This window comes from Cyprinodon tularosa, unplaced genomic scaffold, assembly GCF_016077235.1.
Source record: "Cyprinodon tularosa strain WSP-4 unplaced genomic scaffold, ASM1607723v1 ctg124, whole genome shotgun sequence".
Lineage (NCBI taxonomy): Eukaryota > Metazoa > Chordata > Actinopteri > Cyprinodontiformes > Cyprinodontidae > Cyprinodon > Cyprinodon tularosa.
The window spans coordinates 2,164,617-2,182,712 of NW_024038048.1; the positions used below are offsets into that span (position 1 = coordinate 2,164,617).

General features: G+C 37.9%; 2 protein-coding genes across 2 annotated transcripts in view; both read left to right on the forward strand.

Moving 5' to 3' along the window:
• Positions 1-7,814: 7,814 nt before the first annotated feature.
• LOC119777472 (C-X-C chemokine receptor type 4-like) lies at positions 7,815-9,811 on the forward strand. Its single transcript, XM_038276355.1, has 2 exons — positions 7,815-7,978; positions 8,162-9,811. Exons 1-2 carry the CDS (start codon positions 7,868-7,870, stop codon positions 9,284-9,286), a joined length of 1,236 nt encoding a protein of 411 aa, XP_038132283.1. The 5' UTR covers positions 7,815-7,867; the 3' UTR covers positions 9,287-9,811.
• A 4,547-nt stretch (positions 9,812-14,358) lies between these two features.
• The window catches only part of dars1 (aspartyl-tRNA synthetase 1), a 55,851-nt gene continuing 52,113 nt past the window's right edge, over positions 14,359-18,096 (forward strand). The window contains exon 1 of the mRNA XM_038276356.1: positions 14,359-14,518. Within this exon, the coding sequence (XP_038132284.1) occupies positions 14,496-14,518 (23 nt within the window). The 5' untranslated portion in view covers positions 14,359-14,495. The remainder of the gene's footprint in view (positions 14,519-18,096) is intronic.

The following is an 18,096-nucleotide window of genomic DNA, read 5'->3' on the forward strand; positions in this document are numbered from 1 at the left end:
AAGTTGATTGGAAGCCTTTCTAAAATAAAAAGCTAGCGTAGATTAACTCCCGTGAAGCTAGCCTCTTCTCACAAAAAAAGTGTTGTTATGCTGGAAACTTATGTACATGCACAGTTTTACTCCCCACCAAACTCCTATCTAGAATAATAGATATGTTCTACATTAAAATAAGTTTTGCATCATTGGATGGAAAAGGGCATTTGATCTACAAGACATTTTCTAAACGACAATGAAGTTTGGCTGTCCCATGAGGACATTTTGCTTACTTTATAATTGATACTGCCCCTATGCTCAGTTTAACACTGACATAAACTAATCCGACAGCAAACACGCGCTGCTCGCTATTCCCGAAGTCTTCAAATACAACTGGTCCTGACAGTGCAGGTCTGCAGCCAAACTCTCTTGAAAAAAAATGTTAATTTTTTCAGCACAAACCTGGAAATTCTGTGCATATGTTTCATTTTAATGAACTCTATGATGACCTATAAAGAGGAGCAATGTCTCAAGGGAGACGAATAATGCTGACCTTAACAGTAAATAGCAACATTATTACAAGACAATGGCTTTTTGGTCTAAAATATTCCATATTTAAAGACAGGTAATAGAAAATGTTGACAAACTAGGCAGGGAGTTCATCTGGTCACCAAAGTGTACTGGGAGCCAAAAGAAAACTACCCAAGCTTATTGTTAATGAACTGCACCAAGGGGTGACATCTTTATTTCTGGGGGAGTCGACTAAGAAGTCTCCATAACAACCATTAAAGGATGTTTACATGCCAATGGGTTGTTTGGGAGGCATGTCAGGAAAAAGCCTATTCTGTCCCATCACAGACATAAAAGAGTAGAGCTTTTAATGGAACTCTACAGGGACTTAAACTATTATTTTGTTTCGGTAAGATGACACTAAGATCGTGCTTTTTAGCAAAAACACTTTGACTGTGTTTTCTTTAAAATGAGAGGTTAGGCAGCAAAGGATCTTATGTACATGGTAAGAAAAATTGATAATCTGTTAGTTTCTCTTGGCAACTTTTTTTAGGTTACTGAAATCAATTATTCACACAAGCCAAATAATTATGCATAGCTTAGTTCACGCATTTAACCATAAATATAACCAGTTTCATGGCCTTCTCTGTCAATTCAGACCTAAAATCTTTTGTCAATCATTGGAGTGGGAAAAGACAGCATCATAGCAGACACAAGATGATCTTAAGAAATTGTTTAATGAAGATTAGTCAAAGATCCCTCATTCTGCATGACAAATAACTCTACTGTAGAATAACACACGTTTCTTTAAAGTCATCTTATTAGAGCTGGTAATAACACTGGAGAAATGAAGTAAAGGAATATCAAATAGTAATGTGAAAGAATATTTGTCCAAATGTGTGATGTCTGCATGTTTTTAGTGATAAGGATAATTGCTGGTATTTCTAATTAAAACAGTAGGAGATTAATGTAATTTCTGTCTTGCCACACAGGTTTCCACACAGGCCTAAGTTTTAACGACAATCCTCTGAGGTGCTCTGAACTTGACTCGGGGTTAAGAAACAAATTGTTGAAATGGGCCAGAAACTCAGAAAAGTAGGAAGTTTAAATGGGTGAAGTCCAAAGATAAGGAGCAAGCTTTGTCCTTAAAGTGGCTCCATTGTTCCAATCCAAACTCTGTCTTTGAACACAAATATAGAAGGCGGGCATTCCGGATGCTTTTATTCTTGACACATTTTTCTGTGTAATTTTATGATAATTAATATTTCTTTATGCCCACTAAGCCACTTCCTTTTGCAAGTGATAGCTCTTACATGTCGCTCAGAGGAAGAACAACACTCAGTGAGTTTGTGTGTCTTAAAAGAAGTCAAAAGTTAAGAATGTCCTTTTTTTAATCTAACTCACTGAGGCTTGATGCGTTGTGTCTTTGAACAAGACAAAACCCAAACAAAAGCACTGAGCATGTGAAGGATGGCTCTCATATTGGCCTTGAGCCACCAACGACTCACACACCATAACCTACCTACTTAAAAAAAAAAGACCGCACAGACAGCAAAACAACAGAGAGGCGGCAGAACATTGTCTGATGAATAGATAAAATAGTTAAGCATTCCAATGTGAATGATGAACTACGTATGCGTAGGGGTGCATTCAGATCACCTAAAGTCATTTTGAAAACAACGGCATTCACACTTTGTGTTAAGGTGTTAAGGAGGATATAACACATAAGTTATGCCCAAAACAAATTCTGTATGTGACTCAGAGTGTGTGAATATCCATATGATAAATATGAGGTTAACCATATTGATGGAGCAATAAACAGAGATGTCCCTGGGTGCAAACATAAAAAAAACGACTCTCAGCGTTTACAATGTTTATGCAAGCACATGGAGTTCTTTGCACGCAGAGTCAAACTGCAAACACGTTTCTTTGCAGAGTCCAGACATAAGATTAAAGGTGTTTGAGTAATTTTTCTTTCCTTTTTTTTTTTTAGGCTCTTTTGTGGCCAAAACCCAACATCAGTCTGTATAAAAAAAAACTGAATGTTATTCCCTGTTTTGTGATTTTTTTTTTTAAACACGGGAAAGTGATATTTGAGCCGAGGGACCATTATTAAAAGTGATCCCGTGCAGACTTGCAAGGATGAGTTGGAACTGGAGGGCTGCAGTTGTTGACTGAGCGGCTCGTTTCATTCTTCTCTTTATCTCACCGGCATTCTCCTACCTCGTTTCAATAGCCATTCTTCACTGGAGAAGTCCCTTCACAGTCATTCACACTTTTCCCGATTTGTATTCTAAGTAGCTTGCGGATCTTTTGTATTCCAGGCCGATAGCAATCTGAGTCCTGAACCTGATGTGGGGGGGGCTGTATCTTCCTGGAGCCAAAGTAAATGTCTTTCACATCTTGGAGCGTGAAACCTGTTGTAATACAACCAAACCATATGTGCAAATTAAGTCAAGAAGTGATAGAAAAAAAGAATTGTAAAATTGCATTTTTAAGGCCAAGCAAGGGTAGAAATCTAATTTAATATTCCTTTTTTCTTTTAATTCTACTTAATACCAAGATGAAAAAAATCCAGTGAAGCTCTTCAATCACCCGATATGAGAAAAGTAACAAACATTACTTTCTGTCTCTGAGCCATCTTTGACCTTACAACCGAAATGAAAAACATTACATTTCAAACCAGTCTTTGGGGCTTCTCTCTATTTTCAAATAGCACCAGAAAAGGGACCCTTCAGTAATGAAAGTGATGTGGGGAATGTAAATAATAAAATGCTGTATGCATTTTTGATAAAATGCCAGGATTCCGCTTGCAGACAGATAATAGTAACTGCCTGCTTCTGAAGAGTCCTGATAAGAGCATCATACCCATACAGAGGCCTTTCTATGACAGAGTTTCTTCTCTGTGGGAGTGCAGCTGCAGGCAGATTTGAAGGACGGCATGTTAAGGATTAATCCAACTACGTTTATAAGCCTCAGCAGACTGATTTCTTCTCACAATGTCCTGCAGAGTCTGATTTATATATCTGGGATATGTCTAAAGCTATGCACAATGTAAAAAGTCATAGATGCCTGTTTCCATTTTAGATCATTAAAAATCTGATTTTCATTCATTCTTGGTAATCTATAGCCTGACGTAGTCCGACTCAATTCTAGTCAGAATATGAGTCTGATACTGCTCCATAGAGCTGTGATTATGGGGCGTGTTTCGAACGAACCAGGAAAAAAAAGGCCTCTGCACTCAATTGGATAGACCTACAACCAATAAGAGCAACGGAGTGCGTGACGTATGTTAAGCCACGCATAGTTGTTGTCAACAAAAATCAAAGCGTGCAGTTTCACGCCTAGAATAAGAAGATGAGCCTTGATCGCGTTTCTCTGTTCCTCTTTTAAAATTAATTTGCTGTCGATATCTTCTAGAACAGACCTAATAGCAGAATCTACTCACCTCAACTCTCCAGCGGCAGCCATTATTGTTGTCACCCAAGCGCGCATTGGTCACGTGGTTGATTACGTTACTGTTTGTCATCTGTCCATCATCGTATAAAGCCCGCCCTGACAATTTGATTGGATCGCCTGACAGTGGGCTTTAATACTCGCGCTACTATGGAGCAGAGCCAGACCGAACTTCCCCGACCTCAAACTTTGTGGGCGGGACTAAGTTCGGACTGGCACCCAGGCTAGGTAATCTATGCAGTGTTTGTAGAACTGTTTAATGAACGTTTTACAACAACTTAAATAGCTCAGTGTTAAAGGAACACTGTTAGCACTCAGCTTGTCTTTAGTGTTACTCAGAGAGCACATTGTCTTTTGCAAGGTTATTAGAAATAGATTCAATGTAGAGTCAAGAGGCACTGTTAAAATGCCTCAAAAACAATATTTTTTCTAATGTGAATAGAAATAGGACAAAAATAAGGACTTCTTTAAGCAGAAGACGGCAAAACTGTAACAACTCTGAATGTCCTTTTTGCCATTTTGCCTCCTCTTCCTTTTGTTTGTATCCTTATGCTTATTCATATTTGTTGTTAAGGCACAGTATTTCAAGTTTTTAAACCCTTATCTCTTAACACGAGTATTATAAATCATATAATTTTGTGAAAAATATGTTTTATATAATTTTATTGTTCTTCAGTGCTGTAAAACTTTGTTTGGCAGATTTGTTTGCATTTATTTTTTTATTCAGAATCCCACTTGAGCATTCATGACACATGACCCCTAATTAAGCCATATGGCTAAATGATTTCCATGTTAATATTATTTGTATCTTGCATTCAGTTATTATGTTAGATAAAAATAATATTTACCAGCAGAAAGAAACTATTTGTGTAGGTAAATGGTAAATTGTCCCAGATGGTGAGAAACCAGTAAACATATGGGTAAAGAAACAACTAAAATTATATTATAAAGTGGCAGGGCCAATTTTAATAACACAAAAAAAGTGTATCATGTGTGTCTCAGAATTTCACTAAAGTATGTTGTAACATATTATGTATGTGGAAACAGAGATCTTCCTTGCAAAACTCATCATTGATTTAAAATGTGATAAATATACAAATAAAGAGGTGATTGCTGATTTATTTGTTTCTTTACATATTTGTGTAGGCTAAATTTGCATGCAACCTCAGCCACATAAAACAAACTACTGACACAATTGTGGTTCCTAAAGGCAGGAGTCAGATGCTCTCTTTATGTTTCTTCTCTTACTTGTGTTCATGGACTTAGAAACTGAACTGAAGATGTTTCTGATTTTGATGCTACACACAATCGAAAACGCAGGCAGGAGGCAGAAAAGATATTTCCAACCCGAAGGCTTTCATGTCAAAAAAATACCAAGAACACTACGGAAAACAGAAAAAAGGAAAGGTATAAAAAAAAAAAAAAAAGGAAGCTTAGCAAGACATGGGTTCATAGTACGGTAATAGGAGAATCTGAAAGGGACACAGAAGAACATATATATTCATGAGGTATGTAAGTGAATGTGGAGCAGTGCGGACTAAGGTATTAAGGCGCAATATTTTGAGTATACCTCCAGGACAAGACAATGTAAAATCATTCATCAAAATAGTAACATGGAAACACAGCAATCATTGAAATTGCAACTAAACTCAAGAAAGCACCTAAGAAACACAGAACAGAAAACAAAATCTAAGTGGAAATGATAATGACCTTACTGTGGTAGTGCTTCAAAAACTAGGTATTTACCAAGCTGCTTCTTGCACAAAAAAAAAAAAAAAAAAAAAAAAAACGACACCGCTGATCAACAGAAAGTGAAAAAACGTAATAAACAAAGGGGATTTTGGATGCACTGTAACGAGAGAAATAGAAGGTGTTGCAGCTTTTATCAATCATATGATGAAGAAGCCTGTCAGAGGTCACTGTGATCCAGAGTCACGTTATTTGCGTCCTTTTTTGACAAATCGACAGTTCTTAATGTCCAGCACTTCTGAGGAAAATAGCAAAACAGAGACGCAAGAGTTTTATCTGATCTTTAAATGCTAGATGCAAATTAAAAGTCTCATTAAAAATATAAACTTTATCGCTTTAACCTCATCATATTATCTCTGAAATTCACCCTGCCAAGCACTAAAGACTGTGGCTTTCGCTTTATTACTGAACTGTGTGGTACTTTCTAGATCTGTTCACACGGCTAAACCTCCCGCCAACCACTTATTTGTGGTATACGTTGTCAGCACTTTGCTGTCCAAAATGAAAAAAGGCATTATCTATCTCTGATACATTGATTTCTCCATATCAGAGGAATCAGTGGTGCAGATCAAACTCTCATATTTCAAAGACTCTAGTGGGGTATTCAATTTCAAACAATCGTCAGCCCCCACGTGTCAGATAGAGTTTTATGTGGTCTGGCTGTGCCACCACTAGTCTAGCTGCAGCCTTCAGAGCATGAAAGCTCAGTACATCCAGTCTTCAGAGCAGTTTTTGATAGAAACTTCAACATTACTGGAAGTGTGGCTCTTTTCAAATCCTCTGGGGACTCAGACATAACAGCTATTGAGAAATGACAGGAAGAGGGGATCCTCCTGTGATGAAAACTGTCAGCAGACAAGGCTAAGAAATGGTTTCTTGAGCGGGAATGTACATTTGAAAAGACCCCAAAAACGATCATATCAGCCGTCACTTGAGGCAGAGGTACAGGAAGGAAATGCATCTGCGAAAACCTCCAGAGATGAAGCCTGAGAAGGATTACATGTTTTTCAGGTCCTGCAATTTGCATAAAGCTTTGATAACGTGCTATATTGTTTGAATTCAATGCTTATGAAATCCTCAATATGGAAATTTTTAAACTGGGATGAAATGTGAAAGATTTCGACTGCAAAAACAAGAAAGAAATGTTGAAAAATAGCAACTTGCCCTCAGAGGATTACTGCATCAGGCCAAACACTGGCTGAAATCATAGCTATTAATTTTACTGGGACACATGCTTCTGATATACAGGAAAATAAAGAGGAAAAGGAACTTAAATAGTACTTTTACCAAACTAGTCTGCATTTTTAAGCCCATTCTGATTGCATCATTTATATCATTGATTATATCTAGCTTTATTGTAATTACATGGGATTCCCCCGGAGGAGCTGGCCCGAGGTGTTGGGTGACCTGACCCCGGATAACGGAGGAAGATAGATAGATAGATAGATAGATAGATAGATAGATAGATAGATAGATAGATAGATAGATAGATAGATAGATAGATAGATAGATAGATAGATAGATAGATAGATAGATAGATAGATAGATAGATAGATAGATAGATAGATTGTAATTAGATAGATAGATAGATAGATAGATAGATAGATAGATAGATAGATAGATAGATAGATAGATAGATAGATAGATAGATAGATAGATAGATAGATAGATAGATAGATAGATAGATAGATAGATAGATAGACTGTGACTTTGATGTACAAAATGACAATAAATCTCACTTTACTGAAAAACAGTCCAGTCTATTTTATTTTTTAACTATCTCCACGAGAGACATGCAAAGAAGAGTGGGAAAAGTAATGTATCTTTAGTTATTAAAAATATCAAAACATATCGCAAATGATATTTCAATAAAAGAAGCAGTGTTTCGTTTTGATTTTTTTTTTTCTCTAAGGTTTTGGACATGTCTGTGTCTGGGTTTCACTATTTTTCAGATCTTTTCCCCACCCTGTGCTTCATGTCTGGTTACAGTCGTTTTTTGAACCTATAACGTCTTTTTCTCGCAGGATGAGAAGTTTCACATGTTTCACACCCGTCTCATGCGGAAAGTTTCTGGGTTTTATAGTGAACCTGTTTTTGGAGACCTCGTGCGCAGCGCAGCCCCGCCTCCTCCTCCTCCCCTGGGAGGCGGGCTGGGGGAGCTGCGGGATCTCCCTACTTAATGTTGAAGGTCCGCTTACAGGCTGCCACAATTAATCACCCTGCTGAAGGTTCAAGCACACGCTCACTGTTGCCAAAACTAAAAGATCGGCCAGCGCTAAACATGGGAGAGGTGAGTCCTGCTGTTTTCTTAACTGTTGCAACGGTTCAAGCAGTTCTAATTTCACATTTTTGCTTCCCATGTTTATTAAAGTGTTTTCCAGCTTTGTAAAGTTTTTTTTTTATTATTATTACTGTTATAATTAATATAGCTTTTTAAAAATTTTAATACAAACTTTTTATGTTTATTTTCTAGGAGGCATATTTTGACCTGTTTTTTGACAACAACACCGACAACATCTCTGAGGGGTCTGCAGACTTTGAACTAACCATCCAAGAGCCATGTGGTCACTTACTCAGCACCAACTTCAACAAAATCTTCCTCCCTACGGTTTATGGAATAATATTTACCCTGGGGATTGTAGGCAATGGACTGGTAGTTGTTGTGATGGGCTACCAGGGGAAGGTCAAAACCATGACGGATAAATACCGGCTCCATCTCTCAGTGGCTGACCTTCTGTTCGTCCTCACTCTGCCCTTCTGGGCTGTGGATGCTGTCAAAACCTGGTACTTCGGAAGCTTCCTCTGCGTGTCAGTGCACATGATCTACACGGTGAACCTGTACAGCAGCGTCCTGATCCTGGCATTCATCAGCTTGGACAGGTACCTGGCGATTGTCCATGCCACCAACAGTCAGGGCAAGAGAAAGCTGCTTGCAAACAGAGTGATCTATGTTGGAGTGTGGCTGCCGGCCGCCATCCTCACTGTACCTGATCTGGTGTTTGCTCGTGTCAAGGGTGTGAGCTCCTCCAACTACCTCTTCAAGGAGGACAGCATGGAGAGTACTAACTCCAGAACCATCTGTCAGCGCATCTACCCAGTAGAAAGCAGTCTGTTATGGACAGTGGTTTTCCGCTTCCAGCACATCCTGGTGGGTTTCGTCCTGCCCGGACTGGTTATCCTCATCTGTTACTGCATCATCATCTCCAGGCTCTCCCAAGGTTCAAAGAGCCAGGTGCTGAAGAAAAAAGCTCTGAAAACCACAGTGATCCTCATCGTTTGCTTCTTTGGGTGTTGGCTGCCGTACTGCATTGGCATCTTTTTGGATACCCTTCTAATGCTGGATGTCGTGCCCACTACCTGCGCGCTGCAGCAGGCAGTGGAGACATGGATCTCCATCACCGAAGCGTTGGCCTATTTCCACTGCTGCCTGAACCCTATCCTCTATGCCTTCCTGGGGGTGAAGTTTAAGAAAAGTGCTTTAAGCACCCTCACAAGCAGCAGCAGATCAAGCCAGAAAACAAGTCTCATGACCATAAAGCGAGGGCAGATTTCTTCTGTGTCTACAGAATCGGAGTCTTCCAGTGTTTTGTCGAGTTAACCGACACTTAATGTTGGGAGTTCTTCACTTTATACTCTCAGGAGAGACTAAAAAACCCTAAGCTTTATTTTGAAAGAACTTACTACATTTTGTAAATATGTAAAAAAGAAGAGGTTTTTTTTATGCTTTGGCTTTTGTAAGCCTTGAAAACTGCAATTGTGTGTTTTTGTTACATTTTTTTTATAAATGGTTGGCTCCTTAAGTAGCATTGTGTCCTGAAGCAGGGTCTCTTTTCCATTAAAAATCTTAGTTACCATCCTTGCAGACTGTGATGCCCCGCCGGGGTTATGTTTCATTTTTCTTAACTTTTTTTTTTATTCACTGGTAGCTGCTTTTGGAAACCTTGTACATAATGTTATTTGTAGCATTTTTTTTGTTTCTGTTCGCACTTAAGTTGTGTGAATAAATGAAAGCTATAATTTATTGCTGTTGTTTACACTGGGCTTATGCTTGATTTATGAAAGTTGCTTTTTGTGCCTGTTTTTTTGTACTGTAAAAATAAAAGTGCCCTGTACTTTCCATCAATGTTGTGTGATGATGGTTTTTACCGCTTGTTTTCCCCTTTGGGGAGTAGGTGAGTGAGTAACGCTGTGGGGGTGGAAAGCCTCCTACCAAATGTCACCACCTGAACCGGCCTGTTAATGCAGGGGAACTGCACAGACAGACCCTGTAATTGCAGGAACATCTGTGCACTTTACATCTTAAGCAGACAGCAACACAAAAGCAAAAAAAAATCTTTGAATTAGCACCCATATGGCCCCTAAACAAAGAAACTATCACATTAAGTTTCCCTTCTGATTTATTTTCTTTCTTTTCCAGTTTGCAAGATATACTACTATCATTATGTCAGGCTTGTAAACAAGAAGTGCTCTAATTCACCTAATAGAGAGGGTCAGTAGGTCAGCTTAGCCATAAATAGATGTATTCAGGAGATGCAAATAGACAGGCATTGTCTTTCATGAGGGCTTTAGCGATATATCACTTGTATGAATTCTCTACAACACAATTATGACCCCATAAAATCTTAGAATAACTTGTTATGAACATTTATCCACATCAGTGTCTTTTAACTAGGATGTGTGCAACAGATTTAATCACTGGTGACAGAGACTGATGTTCAAGTTGGGAGACCAAAGGATGCAGAAACAATTGATGTCAAGGAGAATGAAGCCATCAAATGCCCTTTCCACAATTCAGCCCAGGCATTCATTACAAACTCCCATGGAGATAAATTTCCATATCTTTACCAGGAGAGAAAAAAAAGTGTAAAGTGCTTCCATTAAGTCGAATGGTTAATGCCTGTTTTGGTGCAGTGAAACAGTATAAAACATGAGGAGGTTTTTTTAAGTTGGAAATGTAGCCAAATGAGCCTTATTTAGCATAAGAACTCATCCAGTGCAGGAGCATCAGCCATCGCTGTGCCTCACCTCTGTCTTTTTATTTGCATTTATGCTTTATGAACAAGAGATTTTTTTTTAACTCCCGGACAGAAAAAATACAGTTTTTAAAATTAAAGCTAGTAAAACAGCTGCAGCGAGTGAAAACATTTCACAAAAGCATTCATGGTTTTTAAAGTCTTTAATGCTACAACAATAAGCATAGAAAAAGTACCAAAGAGTATGCTGTTTTGAGACCAAATTAAAACTTTTGACAACACTATTGTCTTAAAAGGATGCTGCTTGAGGTTGATGAAGCTTAATGTAGCAAATTACTAGAAAAAAGTGCAGAGGTTCTTCTTCAAACTAAACAACACCCCTAAATATGCAACCAGAACTACAATGAAAAGGTACAGATCAAAGGATATTCGTTTTTCAGAATGGCCTAATCAAAGTTTAGACCTAAAAAAAGGACTCAGAGTATGTGCAAACTTGACAGAAAAACAGTCTGCGCTTCAGCTTTTTTTTTTACAATGAAGAAAGAAAAAAAAAAGCCTAAAGGGGGCTAAAATGCAAACCACACCTTTCAGATATTTTTTTTTACAAACTCTTCTCTCTCTCCAACTTATGACATGTGTCGCTGTGTATTTGAAATAGTTGTAGCAGGTTAACTAGGACTTAATACTGACTTAAGAATCAGTGTCCTTAAAAATAGATAAAAGAAACATATCTTTCTTTTTACCTCACCCATGTATGTAACCTTGTGTTGATCCTTATCTCTGGAATGTGGCTAAATGTAAACATAAAAACTCAGAAAGACTGAATCTTACATGGTAACTGTATCTTTGCAAAGAATCACTACAATCTTTAAGTTGGTGTAATTTAACATAAATACCTTAATTTCTAACTGACTATAAGCTGCATGATCATAAAAGGAAGGGGCTACATGGGTTCTGCTGCTCTCTAAACAGACATTGGCCCTCAAAAGAGTCTTTAAATTTTAGATAAGCAGTCCTGTTAGGAATTCACATCTTGGGTACAAGAATGTTCAGCTCCATTCATTATTAAAGCTTTTATTCTCTCTGTGTAATGGAAAACTACAATATTCAACAACACAGATCTCTGATGCCTCATTTAAAGGGGCAGTTTTTAAAGTTTCTACCTTCAATAACCTACCATTTGAACTAGTAAGCAGAATGAAAGAAGTGAAATTTGAGTGGTTTATATTTCCATATTTTAATTTTGAAACACACTTATTTCAAATTATTTCCTGCAGGAACGCTGAGATCCTGGGTTAAAGGCTAAAGTTGTTGGGGAAAGCAGGAAATTGCTCCTACTGGTGATTCATTATCTCTGCCAGGCAAAGTTTTAAAAATCCATATTTCCATAAAAGTACTCATCCTTAAGTGGTTAACATTGTGGACTGTGAAAACAGAAGATTTAAAGCTTAACAAACCTCAGCTTAGAATAACAACAAACAGCCTGAGCAACTTTTGCGCAGTTACTCACTCCGCCAAAGGTTACGTTGTTTTAGGGAGGAAAGTGAGCGACAGGAAGCCTGTTTCCTGCATCAGGAGCTCCGGTGGCCAGCAGCCTGAGAAAAGCTTTGATGACACCCCCGCTGAAGTCAAGCCTCCATCACTGCCAACTTGTTCCTGCAAAGGTTAGTAAATAACTGTGTGCACTTAGAGCACTCAAGCAAAGGTGAAAATGTAATTTCACAATTTTTGAAGGTACAGGGGTTGTAAAGTAACCTGCACCTGAAGCTGGCTGTTTATATACATTTATTACATGTAGCTATTTCCTTTACATTGTGGGAGGAAGCGTAGTTGAAAGGCTTTTTTTGTTAGAGAAGTTGTCCACTTCCATAAGCAGGTTTTTTTAAGTCAAAAGTCAAATATTTAGCTTAGATATGAGGGTAAATGTCAACGATTCCCTTCATAGTCTACCACCATACCCACAAAAACAGAAGTAGATCCCAAGATAAGACCACCAACCAAAAGGACCACAAGTGCAATGATGCGGTTCCTCATGCCTTATAGATTGAGCAGAGAGCTAAAACCAGCCATACAGGTATCTTTTATTAAGACATATGTTTTTGCCTTTATAACACAACAAATGGAAATATTGAAAAAGAAAAGGTCCCACAATTAATTATCCGTACCTAACATTTGATAATTATATATTTTGTGGGAGTTCAGTCTAATTCTTTAGATAAACATTAGAAACTTTTCTGAGATGATTCTAATAAGTCTTTAATTTTTCTTGACTTTGACAGAATATTTTCCTTACAGTCAAAGTCTATATGTCCTTAAAATCTTATTAATCAGTATTACTTCAAAAGGAACAGTATCTAAAACCTAGTCCTATTTGGTCACTAGTGATAGTTGTTTAAAATAAAAAAAGGTAATGAAATTTTGTGACTCTCTCTTTCTAATATCTCATCCAAAATACTGAGGTTATCCTGAGCTATTATCTGTATTTACGCTGCTATATGTTTGGGCTGCTGGATGACATAGGAACCATTTTTCCTCATTCTCCTTCATTCTCTCTCTGAAGTGGCTCAGAGCTTGTCTGCCTGTTTGTATGTCTGCTTCTCTGCTTCTGCTATCTCATTGGACCACAGTCAGCCCCTGCAGATTGCTGGTCACACTGAGTCTGGATCTACTGGAGGTTTCTTCCTGTTAAAATTGTTTGTTTTTTTTTGTTCTCTATTGCATGCTCTGTGTGAGGGTTTTCTGAAGAGTTTACAACAAAATGCAAGCAAAAATCGTCACTGAAAGCTAATCCAGGAGGAGCATGTCTTGCAATGACTGGATGCCTGTTCTGAAAAAAAGGAATTGAATTGAATTTTGTTACTTGCATCCTTATGAGGGTTTTGATGGACAGACTATCACAAAGTAGCCTAATCCACATTGTGAGAATGTTTTGCTTTACCATGTGTCACCATGAAAGCTAGTCATAGTTCATCAGCAGCTTTATGTAGCTAAACCTGAACAGTTCCGGATGAAAATTAATTACAGAAGGATAAATGTAAAACTGTGAGAGCATTTTCATTTTAGTGGGACAATCATAAAGCACCAATTAAATGGTTTAGGTCAAAACATATTCATGTCTTAAAAATGAAAGTCCAAAACTTAAGTACAACTGATAATCTACTGCAAGACTTAAAAAAACTGCTGTTTATGCACATTTCAATTCAATCTAACTAATATCTACTTAATCACAAAAAAAGGGAAAAATTCAATCTCACAACCTAAAACATCTCAGGATCTAGATGTGAAAAGCTGGTAGAAATGCACCCTGAAAAACTTGCAGCTCTGACAGCAGCAAAATGTCTTTTTACAACATAATGGTTTAGTGGGGATCGACCCAAGTGAATACTTAAGATTTCATACATAAAAAGATAAATAAAGAAACTGTAATTTCTCTTACTGATAATTCACTTTTAAGTATTGTTCCTGAACATTAATTAAAGTACAGTCCAACACATTTAATTAAATTCAGGCAATTGAATTGACTGAGTATCATTTATTTATTTAAATTACTTTGATTGTAACGTTTTCTGTTGTTTTTAAAAGTTCGGTGCACCTTGAGGAAATGACACCAAAGTTATTTTCATACAGAATTTGAGGTATTTCGTCTGCTCCGGACAAACGCCAATACGGCGGAACTACAGTCTGTGACTCGTTTCCAGCCGGAACTGTGCTCGGTCGAAAACAGCCCCTTCCTTCCTGATCCCGTCCATGCTGTGAACAGCTGATGTGGTTATTCTTCCTCACTCAAACAGTTGTAAAGTAATCAGTCCTAATTGTTAAAGAATAAAACTGGACATGACGAAAGAAGAAGTGAACGGGTAAGAGTAGTGTGGAGGTTGTGTTTGATGTAGCTCTGCTCTTCGAGCGGCAGAATGACTGAAGCAGGGTGCTAGCACGGCTAGCAGCTAGCCGTAACATGCAACGAATTGCATCAGCTGAGCTGACACTTCAACTTCAGTTTGATTAAGCTTAACGGGGGACTTGTCAAAATTCTTAGACGCTCAGTAGCAGTTAAGCATTACAATCATTCCCCCTGCTGAAACTACAGTTATTGTCTAAACAGTGATGAATACAATGAATATGTTTATACAACACTCCTGTTCTCCGCACAAAATACATCATTGTCTTATACCTGACGTCTTTAATGATTTTACAACCTGCCTTTTATAAAATATTTGGAAATATTTGGTCTTTATAGCCTAATCTTTATTAATTTTAACTTTTAAATCATGGCAAGAATTGCATTAACTGATGACAATTATCAGTGGGTTTACACCCTTAATATCTATATTCTGTATCCTGCAAAATGCTTTAGAATTTTTTAACTCTTTTGTTAGGATTATAGAATAAAAGTTTATCAGACTTACCTGTCAGTGGGTCTTTAATTGTGTTCTATTGATTGAGGAAAAATCATTACATAAAATTCATATGAAAAAGTAAGGCTGCATGTTAGTAAGAAAACGTTTCATAACCAAAACTTTTAATGGATTTGCGATGACATTTTTTAAATATCACTGACACCAACTGACCCTATTGAGATTAATTAAACTAAAACCAAAATAATCCTCAACTACCATTAGTAATTGGTGGATATAGGTTAATAGAGTCTTGACCACATTTCCTATTATTAAGTGGATTTTAGAAAAAGATAATTGGTCAAAGTTGGTATAAAATAATCGGAAGCTGTGTACAAAATTGACATAATGCAGATATTAAACATCCAGTGACAGATTGCTTCTTCATTCCCATATAAGCTTTGTTGGCCTAGTGGTTTCAGCAGTGCGCCACAGCGTCCACTCTGGGTTCCTGAGCAAAACCCTTAAAGCCGGGCATACACTGTGCGATATTCTCAATCATTGCACACAGCTACAGCTCAAACTGTATGATGAAACGGCAGAGTTTAAAACATCAAAGCTCATGATGTATGTTTTCACAGTGCGTCCCGACGCTCCATGCAACCTTACGACGGTTGACTGAATTTCAAACATGTTTGATTTTCCTTTGACCTTACGATTCCTGATCGGGAGGTAGTCAGGAGAGGCCCCTCGTTACCCTCTGTAGAATATACGAAGCACGACTGGAGATTCGGCCTGAAAAGGGCAAAAAAACTTACAGTGTAACCCCGCACTGCTCTACTATGAGGTTCAGTTCGTGTCAAAAATAAGCAGATGTAAAATGTCTAGATGTTGTGCTGTTGTTGCATATGGGTTGTCTGCATATAAGTTGCACATGGATTTGTTGCATATGTAGATTCTGCATGTCTATGTTGTATATTTAGATGTTGCATATACAGATTCTGCATGTCTATCTTGTATATGTGCAACATTGGGGGTAGATAAATACATAGGCTTAAAACTTTAAAATAACCCCAAGGAACCCCGCCTCTGTCCTGTGAATAAATGTGTGCTCACATTGGCAGGATTCAAAGTGCTTTATATGGTATCTAGTGTCTGGATCACCGAGTTTTTCAATCGCAGCTCAACCAACCGAACAAGTTTTCCGCCACTAGGTTCTTAATCATGGATGTTTCAGACATGCAGACTGGCAAGATTACAGTGAGGCAACTTCTGCATATACAACATCTACATATACAACATATGCAACAAATACATGTGCAACTTATATAAATGCAGACAACACATATGCAACAATAGCAAAACATCTAGACATTTTACATCTGCTTATTTTTGATACAAACGGAGCCTCATACTCTCCGGGTGTGGCACAATGGCACCACATTGCTCCCAAGGGGATGGGTTAAATGCAAAGGTAAATTTCTCCAATGTGAGATCATTAAAGTTAAATGATTATTTTTACAAAATCCCCAAAATTTCTAGTTTTACAATAAAAAAGGAGTGAAATGAACAGCACTTACGACAGTTTCTTTCAATGGCAATTTAGAAAAAAACCCCAGAATGTTTTGCTTTTAGATGCACATAGTTCGAAGCCTCGTACTGAACAGCTCCTCTAGTTACAGAGACCTACTCTTACATACTTGAATCATGTTTATGGTATAATTACATGTTAGCTGAATGATTGTCAATCATGTAAAACTAGTTTTAACTTGAAGGAAATTTCTCTTTTCTTTTTTCCTCCCTTGGAAGCCATAATATGATGCAGTTTTAGGCTTTTGTTTGGGCTTTATTGCTATTCATAGCTGTCCTCTGCTCCTTGTTATTTCCTGATCTCACAGGCTTCCTTCAGGTCCAGACTCCCAGTGTTCTGGGAAACCAAGCAGGTGTCATTCATATACCTTCAGTGTTTAAACACAATTATGAGTTACTGGACAAGGGCAGAGTTCGCTTTGATCAGATAAGATAAAAATATTGAAGCTGTCTTGTGGTGTTATAAAAACTGACAGTGTCTGTTATTAAAAAATTGTGTCGCTAAAAATCGGAATTGGTACGACATGCTTTTTAAAGATCGGGCATTAGTGATTGGCCAGAAACCTGCTATCGGTGCACTCCCAGATTAATGTATTTAATACAAAACAATAGCATGGTTGTGACGTCAGAGTAAAATGCATGGCAATTATGTTTACATTTTGCATACAGAGGGCAAGAAGGTGATCTATACGAAAAAAACAATTGCATATGGTGGAATTTAACGCTACAAATAACATGCCAGTGTTAAAGCATAGTGGTGGCAGCTGGATAGACTCATTCATGTCCCTGATTCTTCTCAGGAGTGACATGGCAGCTAGATACAAGGCATGCTTAAATAAAGAGGTTGGCCGATGCGCTTTTTTAATGCCATATATATTTATATATACCGTAAATTCTCTAATATAGGCCCGGGCCTTTATTTCACTCAAGTGCATCGCGGTCCAGGCCTTTATTGGATACAGGCCAGAATTAGAGACAGGCCTCTATTGCTATTTGAGCAAAACAGACTACCAGTGGAATGAATAAAAATGAGATTTTGTGTCTTTTTGAACCTATAAAACACTAGGTTCATTTATTGAAAAAGTACAGTTACCATGTCTCGCTTGGTTTGAAGTAAAAAAAAAAAGAAAATCCTCCAATTCTGTTTAATTCTCCTCCTCAGTTTTTCTCCTCCTCTTCATCTCTCCCTTTAATCTCCTCATCACTCGCGCTCCTCCTGTTCTGCTGCGTGTCTGTTCTCTTCCTCGCGCAGACGGGCAGCAGTCAGGGCCTGTCGTCTAGCTGCGCAGGGCTGTGGTACTTGTATGTTACTTACTACCACAAGTATAATGTTGAGGTATGCCCAGAAAACACGTTTATAGCCCCGGCCTGTATTAGAGACCGGCCATTATTTACCTCCTCTGACAGCGAGACCGGCCATTATTAGAGACCCGGCCGCTATTGGAATACAGGCCAATATTAGAGAATTTACGGTATATGAATGAATAAATATATGAATGAATAAATATATA